This window comes from Camelina sativa, chromosome 2 (genome assembly GCF_030686135.1).
Source record: "Camelina sativa cultivar CO46 ecotype springtype chromosome 2, ASM3068613v1".
Classification (NCBI taxonomy): Eukaryota; Viridiplantae; Streptophyta; class Magnoliopsida; order Brassicales; family Brassicaceae; genus Camelina; species Camelina sativa.
Window position 1 is genome coordinate 12,855,237 of NC_141881.1, and position 10,594 is coordinate 12,865,830.

General features: G+C 36.3%; 1 protein-coding gene and 1 long non-coding RNA gene across 2 annotated transcripts; one reads left to right on the forward strand and one right to left on the reverse strand.

Annotated features, from left to right (window-relative positions):
* Positions 1 to 345: 345 nt before the first annotated feature.
* Positions 346 to 1,966, forward strand: LOC104749533 (uncharacterized). Its single transcript, XM_010471186.2, has 2 exons — positions 346 to 1,558; positions 1,635 to 1,966. Exons 1-2 carry the CDS (start codon positions 346 to 348, stop codon positions 1,817 to 1,819), a joined length of 1,398 nt encoding a protein of 465 aa, XP_010469488.2. The 3' UTR covers positions 1,820 to 1,966.
* Positions 1,967 to 7,730: 5,764 nt separating this feature from the next.
* LOC147948524 (uncharacterized) lies at positions 7,731 to 8,455 on the reverse strand. Its single transcript, XR_015573684.1, has 3 exons — positions 8,334 to 8,455; positions 7,957 to 8,044; positions 7,731 to 7,862 (listed from the first exon to the last, which is right to left on the reverse strand). It is a non-coding gene; the product is annotated as an uncharacterized LOC147948524 (long non-coding RNA).
* Positions 8,456 to 10,594: the final 2,139 nt, after the last annotated feature.

A 10,594-nucleotide genomic window follows, 5' to 3' on the forward strand; every position in this document is an offset into this window, starting at 1 on the left:
GTGGTTGCAGCAGTCGTAATGTCTTAATGGGTTGGAATGATGGATTAGAACGATGGATTAGAATGATTGTTATTTTTGGTTAAAGTGATTGTTGGAATGATGGGTTTCTTAAGGCCTTTCGGCCATGTTACTACTGATAGGCTCTTAAGCTTTGTTTTTCAGCCCATTAAGCCTTGCTTTTGTTTTTTGAACATTGCGCCGAGCTCTTTCGGCTTCTCTCTCTACAAACCCTTGTTGTAACACATTGGTTTTTGAGTTCTCCAATTTGGTTCTCTCTTGCCGCCGCTCCTCGACAGTGTGAGTTCTCCGATTTGTTTCCGCTGTTTCCGCTGTCGATTCACTCCAATGGCGTCCTCGTCTTCATCTCGCCGTGTTTTGCCATCTCGCGCCACCACTCCTCGCCGTTCCTCCTCTCGTCGTCGCACCTCCGTTCCCAAATTGGTCCTTCGTGATGACTCGCCTGCTCCGGGTTCGTCGTCTCCGCCTCCGGTTGTTCCACCGCCGTCCGAACCCATGGATCTGGGTGATAGTGATGCTACAGCGTCTGCAGATGTACCCGAAGATGATGTATGTCCTCCCACATTCGATATTGCTGCCGGATGTCCTTTTGCTGGTGTTTCTTGTCTCTCCTTTCCAGCTCGTTGTGCTTCCAACCGCTTGCTTGTTGCTGCTTGCGACCGCCATCACCCCATCTTGACAAGACCGACAAAGCGCGCTCACAATCTTCGGTTTGCCTCGCCTCAAGCTGTTCGCCGTTACCGGAATTTTGATGGGAGAAAGATTATTGCTCAAAAAATACTTCCCTTGGGTGTATCTTCCATGTATGAGGCTCAGCAGTTGATTGACAAGGCTGGATTGCTTCGCACTGTGCGAGATGTGGAACCGTTTAATATCCAAGTGGTGTATGAGTTCTATGCCAACCTTGCTGATTTGGATATTCGCAAAAATGGGTTCACACAAGTGTATCTTCGTGGTATGATGTTTGAATTCTCACCCTCTCTTATCAATCGCATGTTTGATATTGATATTACTGCTGTGGATCCCAAGAAGCCTCTTGTTTGTGTCGATGTCTCTATGAATGAGATTGCTGATCTGTTGTCTGCTGGGAATGTTAAACGGTGGAAATATTTGACCACCTCTCGTTTTGACAAGCCAATGATCATGTTGCAGAAGATTAGTTGCTTTAATTGGTCTCCTACCACCAACAAGAACTCTCTGCAGCATGAGAGGTCTAAGTTGCTTTACATGATTGCCACCGGTCAACCCTTCAACTTTGGTCAGTTTGTCTATGATCACGTTCGCTTGATTGGTGGTAACTCAGGACCCAGCAGCGCACGTCTTCCGTTTTCGAATCTGATTTATCAACTCTTATGCTTCCAACGTGAGGTTCCTGTGTATCCCACTGATAAGTTCTCTGTTGATCCTAAATACTTTGCTCTCGATCCTAAAAACTTCTCTCAGTTGGACACTCCGCTCAACATCACACCTCGTATGGAGCTTGCAGATGATTTGTCTGATGTCATTGAACCCCTCCTCAAGATGAAGGCACGCCTTGCAGGTAAGTGTTGTCTTTCCTTGTTCCTGCGGTGTTAGTCTTCATTGTTTCTGGTTTATATGAATGTGCACTCAAGCAGGGGGAGAATACGATGATCCGGTTGATTCTGACGCTGATGATGATGGCGATGATGCTATTGTTGCATCCGATGGAGAGAATGATGCTGCCAATGGTGATGGTGAGGATGATGAGTCCGATGGTGATGGTGATGATGATGCAGTCGAATCTGATGGAGGTGGTGAAGCAAGTGAGGGGGAGAGTTAGTGATAGCTGAGAGTGTACTAAGAATGCGTTTGTGTTTCGATTAGGGTCCTTGAAGTATGCCTTGGTGTTTTGTGTTTTTTGTTTCATGTTTCTTTTATTTGTGGAATACAGTCTGTGTACTCTATTCTAATGACTCAGCTTATGTTATTGTTCTCTTCTCTTTTATGAAGCTAATCACTAACTCTAACATTCTCAAGTGAGATTCTTGGATTGTTTTTTTTTAAACTGACAACTAGCAGGTTGATCGTCACTTGCTTGAGATGTCACATTCAGATAAAAAGGGGGAGAATGTAAGCATGAAGATTTCTGATGATACATGACTGCATTGTAGAACTCTGGCTCGCGCCTTGCCAAGTTACAACGGATGAATGACGTGGCATTACACTTGGGGATTTGTTAATTGAAGATCAAGATACTGTCGTGTGAAGGAAAAGATTTGGGCTTATCCTGTTTAAGGAAAGTAGGTTATGGGTGGTTCCTATATATTGTGATGTTAGGGCAAACATGTTGTTTGGCCGCTTGAGAGATTGTTAAGACTCTAGAGAGAAAAAGCTTTGGGGTTTTCTTGGGTTTTTGGGTAGATTAAGAATTGGTCAGTGACAAGCTAATTTAGCTGTGTGTAAAACTGATTAAACACTCTTTGTAAGATTATTTAAGTGATTCTTAATAAGAAAGAAAGTTCTTTTCATTACTGGCTACATCTTTGTTTTTACACTTACCACCTCCCTTGACTCTCCACTCGAACAGGTTGACTAGGTTGGCAAGTGTCACCTCGACCAAACCCAAGGCAAAGTCGATTCCAGGACAGCCCCTTCTCCCAGATCCAAATGGAATGAAACTGAAATTTTGTCCTTGAAAATCCAAAGGTGAATCTAAATGCCTCTCCGGTCTAAATTCTTCTGCATCTGCTCCCCATGTTTTAGTGTCTCTTTGGATTGTCCACAAATTGATTAGCACCTATGTTCCCAAAATAATCTTTTCTTCTTACCAACCATATTTTTAATTTAGACATGAACTTCGATATGGATTTTATTAGATGTAAAGTCTTACTTGTGTTCCTGCAGCTATGTCATATCCATGTAATTTGACATCTTCACTCAATAGCCGGGGAAGTAATGGAGCCGGCGGATGTAACCTAAGGACCTCCTTAATAACAACATGTAGATAGTTCATTTTCTCAACTTCCTTCTCTGATACATATAAACTACGCGTTGGAACTAAACGAATTTCATCTTGGAGTTTCTTCATACACTCTGGATGTCTCATAAGCTCTGTCATCGTCCATTCAAGTAGTGTGAAAGTTGTTGCCGAACCCCCAAGCAATATATCCTACAAAAAGAAATAAATTTACAAATTAGTTAAGTTGATTCTGCAAGCTTCACTTTTCTTAAAGGAAAAACATGAGTTTGCCTTACAAAGAGCATAATTTTTAACCCGCTCAAATTGTGCGGTCTTATCTCTTTGCACCATTAGCAATATACTAAAAAAACTTGACTTGAATTTATCAGCATCTTCATGTTCTTGCACCACTCTTTCTAAAAACCCATCAATCTGGTTATTTACTTCTTTTACTTTGTTATCAAGACCTCGTACCCTATCGATCCATGCTAAGCTAGGAATGTATTCGCCGAGAGGAAAAGCACCAAAGAGCTCCATGAATTTCCTTAATATGCTCCTTCAAAACTCACTACCTTCCTTAAAACTATATTTTCTTCCGAAGACAATTCTAGTTATAACATCGTTTGTAAGATCCGAGATGAGCTCGCTTAGATTTACCGTTGAAGAGGAAGAACTCGCTTTCTCTAGCTTTTCCATCATCACATTGACTTCGTCTTCTCTTATATTTTCAAAGGACCTGACTGTTTTGCTGTTGAGGAGGACCTGATACTCTACATGTGTTACATGCATCCCAATGGAGACATTAATTGGAGATAATTAACATGTGTAAAATTCTAAAAATTCTAATGGCATTATATAATTCGATTCACTTAAATAATAATGCTCACAAATCACAACAACAGGTTTGACCCGATTACAAATAATACTGTAAAAACTTAAGGATTCGGTGTTGGTCGTCAAAAATATAAAATTAACAAATTTCAAATAATTTAACTGAATACAAATTTTCAAAGCGTTAAGATCGTCACAAAAGAGGTAATTTTCAAAGCGTTACTTTTGTTTTCTTCTGATTAATATTGATCCTAAATTTTAAAAACTTTCAATAAAATGAATATGTCTCTAACAACTTTTATGAGTAAGAGCATTGGTAGAAACCCTATAAGTCTCTTAAATTAAAATTTATAATAAATAAAAAAAAAAGCAAAACCAATAAAATGTTGACATGGGTGAAATGAGTCTTTAGAAGGCTTCCTATCTCTCCTTCTTTCCATTATTATTTTAATATTGGTGAGAGACTTCCACTATCTATAATTTAATAATTACAAACAAACTTTCATGAAAAATGGATTTTTGGTAAATTGTTCGAAGCTCGAGAAAATTGTGTGTATTTCTAGAGTCGGTTATTAGTTGATGAATGCGCATATATATTTTTACCATAAAGCTATTAAAAAACAAAGAATAATGGGTATTAATTAAGAAAGTATGAATGGCTTTTGCAGTTTTGCGACACAAACAACACAAAACTTTTATTGACATAAAAATAATTTATTTTAAAATTGAGAACGAAAAAGATCCTTAATCTACTTCCTATTCTCTCCCTCAAGACAACACAAACCTCTAAATTAAAATAAAAAACATTAAGGAAATAAAATACCTTCATCTGCCTCCAATATTCTCCATAGGGAGAAAATACAAAATCTCTCCCACCATTAAGAAGTATATCAACCATTTTTGTTTTCGGGCGATTGGCAAACTTTATATCGTGTGTTTTCATGACATTACTAGCTACCTCAGCAGAAGAGACTAGGATAATAGGGACGTGACCGAAGTGGAGAAGCATAAGCGGCCCATATCGGAGGCTAAGGGAACGGAGAGAGCGGTGGGGATGGAGGCTGAGCTGATGGAGGTTTCCAATCACCGGAAACCGCCACGGAGACGGTGGTAGGTTTGCCTTGGTGGTTCGTTTGAGGATATGTTTTAGAAAGAGAATGGCTAAGGAAGTTGTTAAGAACAAAGAGACTAAAATCACTTTCATTTATTTAATTTTTTTGAGTGCAAATTGAGCATCTGGTCGTGTTCTTAGTATAGTATGTTTTTATAGACGAGTATTAAGTTATATAAAAAAGATAAGTTCCCTTTATATGATACAAGAAAAAAAAAACCAATGGGTTCCACAAAAATCTTTGTGACTTACTTTCTTGTATTTATAACTAAATGAGGATCCGTCCGATGTGCGCATTTAAAGTTTTATAAATTAAATTAAAATTTATTATTCATTATTTATAAATTTTTTTTTATAATACACTGATTTATATCTATTTATAAATCTTTTATGTATGTTACCATTAAAAGTGTATTTTTTACGCCTAAATATACTCTATATTACAAATATATTCTTTATCCCCCACCTAGAAAATGTCTATATGAACACATTAAGCCAACTATTTTACTTTCACTTCTATATAGTTTTTTAATTACTATAATTGTTGGCTCAAAAAATATTTTGAATAAAAAAATATATTACATAATATACTAATCAATGATGTATCATCACAATAATGTATGACCACCATAGAGAAAACTTCAGCTCTGCCCTCATCCCTTTTGGAGAAAACCTTACGTCCAACCTCCTCCACTATGGAGAGAACATTGGCTCTGCCTTCCTCCCTTGGGGAGATAACCTTGTGTCCAACCTCCTCCACCTTTCTCCCTTGGGGAGATAACCTTTTGTCCAACCTTCTCCACCATAGAGATAACCTTGGTTTTGCCCTCCTCCTGTGTGGAGAGAACATGTTCACGTCTTTTTGCTATATCAAAATAGCTTGCTCCGACAACCAATAAAAGTAGAAAAAAATTTATATCGTCACAAAATCTTTTGATAGTAATTAATGTTAAATTTTTCAATGTATTCGTGGACGTGTCTTTGACACACCATGATGTAGCCTCTATCTTTGTAACGCCTCAACTGCCATCTTGCTTAGTGAGCCCATGTTCACTCTTAGTCCATGGACCCACCTTCCTAAATGGGCTCTACATCTATTCCCAGCCTGTGGACCCACCCATATTCGATGGCGGGTTTGTTATGTCTAGGAGGCTTTAAAAACTTGTTTACCGATCCTACAAATCAACAAATGATTTTTTCATGTGTTTTGTCCTCACTCGCACAGTTCTGACAATCACTTCCAGGAAGGTCACCCATCATGAAGTTCTCTCAGGACCCTTAACCGAACAAATAAGTGCATTTTGGTGATGTGGCCAAATCAATTATTTTAAACCTTTCCGCAAACCAGGGTGTCACAGTCTTTGAGCTCCTATGGATCTATAAACAATGATTTATGTTTTTCCAATCTATCAATTTATGTTTGTTGTAAGCTTGTGTTTGATTAGCCTATTTTATACATCCATTAGGTTGATGCACTTCTAATCGTTATCTCTCTTTGGGATTAAATAAATAATGGTAACAATTATGTTTGCAAAAAAAGAAGGGTTTATGACCAACCAATCAAAGTTGAGAAGACGCATATATTAATTACAATCTAAAAATACTACAATAAATTTTAAAATACAGTATTTTGAAAAGAAGACGCATATATTAATATTTTTTTGGGTCAACATATTAATCTTACCTATTCCCAACTGAAAAAGGAGAAAGTAGGAGAAAATTTTGTTTTAAAAAAAAATAAGAAAAATTTAACTTCTCATTAAAAAAATTCCCAATTAAACATAGTTGAAAGCAGTGTTTTTAATAAATTATTTAAATTTAAGACAATCTATGTTTATATAGAAGTGAGTAGTCCCAAAAATTTAGAATTAATAATTAACTGTATATTTTCTTTAATCCCTTTTTCTATTTTTTTGTAGAATTAATAACTTAAAATTAAAAATAAGTAAATTATATTATAATTTCGAATTTCTGTAATTTTTAATAATTATCTTTTACATTAATATTTTTTATAACAAAATACTTTATTTTGTTTTAATCAAATTTTTCCCATTAAATATTAATATTTACACATGTCAAAATCTGAGATAGATAACTTGACACATGTCAAAATCTTGTTAATGACTAACTTTCAAAACCCAACTTTATATAATATAATAAGATGATGACTTTCCAAAAAACAACTCTTTCAGATCATTGGAATTCTTAGCGAGAGGCCCAAATGCTCTTGTTAATATATAAATAGGAGAAAATGCTAAAAGAAACTTCAAAAAATTATTTTTATTTAGACGTCTAATATTTAATTGTTTTGAATTGGAATAAAATTGGCAATTGTCATAAATACCACTAAAATAGGTTTTTATTCCAAAAATACCATAATTTAGTTTTTTTCCAAAAATACCACTAAAATGTATTTTTTTCCAAAAATACCACATAATTGAAGTAAAGTTCTAATACTAAAACCTAATTCCTAAATTATAAATACTAAACCCTACCCCTAAAAGCTATACCCTAAAACTAAATTTGTCAACCCAAACATAAAAATTATAATTCTACATCCTTAAAATTCAATTTTTTTTTGTGTTTGTGGTAATTTTGGAAAAAAAACTAAAATGTGGTATTTTTGGAAAAAAACTAAAATGTGATATTTTTGGAAAAAACTTTTTAAGTGGTATTTAAAGGAATTTCTCAATAAAAATAGACTAAATAATAAAAATGTGTCATTTAAAACCCAAAACAATAAGTATTGTTATTTTCATACCTACGATTTTTCAACAAAATCAAAATTCCAATTTTAAGCCGATTATCTGATTAATTATTAATTTTTAATATAAAAACTTTCAATTTTCTGTTAAACATATCAAACCCAGAGTTAATCCCGATTATCTACTTCCTACTCTCTTCTTCCTCCTCTTCTTGCTAATTGTCGTTGCTCCTCCTCCTTTTCACCTTCAATCACCGTCTCTGCCTTCTTCTCATCTCCTGCCAGATGATGATGGACAAATCATTGAACCACACTCCATCAGTGCAGGGTTAGTGAGATTCTCTATTTAAATCTGCTAGCCATCATAATTACCATCAGCGACCGACGTTGAAGGTTTGACAACATGCAAATTCTGTCTGGGTGGCATGAAATCTCCACTAGTATAGCCTCCGTTACGTGCCTGAGCCAAAAAAATCTCAAAGTTTCAATTTTTTTTTTAAAGGTGAAAGGGTAAGCCAAAAAAAAAAAGAGTGTACATGGAAGAACAGCTTTGTCCTCACTAGAACAGATCTATTCTTATTTTTATTAACGCTGGCAGGAGATTAGAGGTGTCGATTTAAAGACAACAAATTTGTGTTTTTGCTTTGGATCAAGCTGAGAATTCTCAGTTGTGGAGATGATTTCTCCAATTTTTTCGATTTAGGTATTGGTGTAGGGTTAATCAGAATGAAAAGTAAAGTAAATTTTACATCTTCTACTTCTTTTTGTTCTCTTGAAGATTTGATTTTAGCTTTGGTTCTTTTGGAGTAGAGGAACTAATGGAGTGTGGTTCAATGATTTGTCCATCATTATCTAGAAGGACATGAGAAGAAGGCAGAGATGGCGATTGAAGATGAAAAAGAGGAGGGGCGACGATTAGAGAGACGAGGAGGAAGAAGAGAGAAAGAAGTAGATAACTATGGTTAACTTCCGGTTTGATATGGTTAACAGAAAACCGAAAGTTTTTATATTAAAAATTAATAGTTAATTATATAACTAGGGTAAAATGGGAATTTTAATTTTGTTGAAAAATTGTGGGTACGAAAATAACAACACTTATTGTTTTGGGTTTTAAATAACATGTTTTTATTATTTGGTGTATTTTTATTCCAATCCAAAACAATTGGGTATTAAACGTCCACATAAAAATAACTTCGGTTTTTTTTGGCATTTTCCAATAAATTTATTCTAAAATCCCTTTGTTCTGCACAAGAACTCGGTTTCAGCAACAACAGATTCTTCTACATCTCTAATCTCCTTTACCTCAGATCTCCACTGCAACAATTTCATAGGCTTTTGATTCCATAAATTCTTCTTCAACGAAATTTTTTAATCAACATCTTACATATACATATCCACTTTTATTAAAAAGCATTCTATCAACTAGTAGGGAGTTTCCTATGGACATATTAAGATCTATGTTGGAACGTCTGAATTTTGTGGATTTCAACCGCGCTAAGATGGTGAGCCCGAATTTGTATTTGTGTTAGAAACAAACGTTGTCTTGAAAAGATAAATCTCCATGGCTGATTTTGTTTCCACATGATGGTGGTTTTGCACTATACAACCTTGATGAAGCTAGGGTTTAGAAAACGAAGAAAGATTTATCTGTAAGATTTTGTTTAATCTCTGTGAGTCGTTAGTCTCATTGATATGTCAATATATATAGTGAGTACAAGAGTATCTAAACTACCGAATAGAATCTATACAACAATAAAGATATTGGATATAGTCATATCTTATTCTAACACAATCCCACAGTCAGAGCGGGAGGTTGACGAACGTTTAGGCTGGATCAAAAGTCGAGGAACAAAGGAGAAGGTAATCCTTTGGTGAAGATGTCAGCATATTGATAGACAGACGGAACATGAAGGACGCGAACCTGACCGAGAGCAACGCATTCCCGGACAAAATGAATGTCAAAATGTGTTTAGTCCGCTGATGTTAAACTGGGTTGGAAGAGAGGTAAATGACACTAACATTATTAAAATAGACTATCATAGCCTTGGAAAGCGGAAGATGAAGCAAAAGAAATAAATTTTGAAGCCATGTTGCCTCGGCCAGAGCATTGGCCACTCCACGATACTCAGCTTCGACACTTGACCGGGAAGCGGTTTACTAACGCTTAGCCGACCAGGAAATCAGGTTATCACCAAAAAAGACACAATAATCGGAGGTGGAGCATCTCGTGTCGAAGCAACCTGTCCAATCAGCATCCAAATATGCAACAAGGTTGTCCGCCGAAGAGCGATACAATCAAAGGCCATGAGCTAAAGTGACTTTGACATACCGGAGAACGCGTTTTAATGCGTTAAAATGTTCCTCTCGGGGATCATGAATGTAAAGGCACACTAGTTGAACAGCATTGGCGATACTGGTTGAGTGAATGTAAAATATTGAATGGTACCAGCAAGACTGCGATACAACATGGCATCAACGATTAGTGGACCGACATCAACCGGCAACATGGGTTTTGTATCCACCGGAGTAGTACATAGACTACAGTTGGACATTCAAGTCCAAGCAAAGATCTCAGTGGCATACTGTTGTTGCTGTAAGAACAAACTGGAGGCATCACATGTTATCGCAATCCCAAGGAAATAGTGAAGTTTTCCTATGTCCATCATTTCAAAGTCGGTATTGAGAGAGGAGATGATGGAGTGAAAAAGGCGTGAGGAAGATGTTGTGAGCACGATGTCGTCAACGTAAAGTAAGATAGGCCAGTTCCTTGTTCACAAAGAGAGATTGATCACACTTACTTTGCGTGAACCCAATCCGTTTAGCATAGGTGGCAAAGCGATTGTACCAAGTGTGAGGAGCTTGCTTAAGTCTATACAGTGACTTACGCAACAAGCAAACGTGATTAGATTTCAAGTGATCAAAGTGGGGTTGATGCATGTAGATCATTTCTTCAAGACCCCCATTGAGAAAAGCGTTTTTAACATCCAGCTGATGAAAAGGCCAGTCGCAA

What these genes read in the sequence shown, in the direction of transcription:
- LOC104749533 (XM_010471186.2), top strand. Translation starts at nt 346, where the DNA reads ATGGCGTCCTCGTCTTCATCTCGCCGTGTTTTGCCATCTCGCGCCACC. An exon ending in GATGAAGGCACGCCTTGCAG is followed by an intron (nt 1,559 to 1,634) that starts GTAAGTGTTGTC and finishes GCACTCAAGCAG; the next exon opens with GGGGAGAATACGATGATCCG.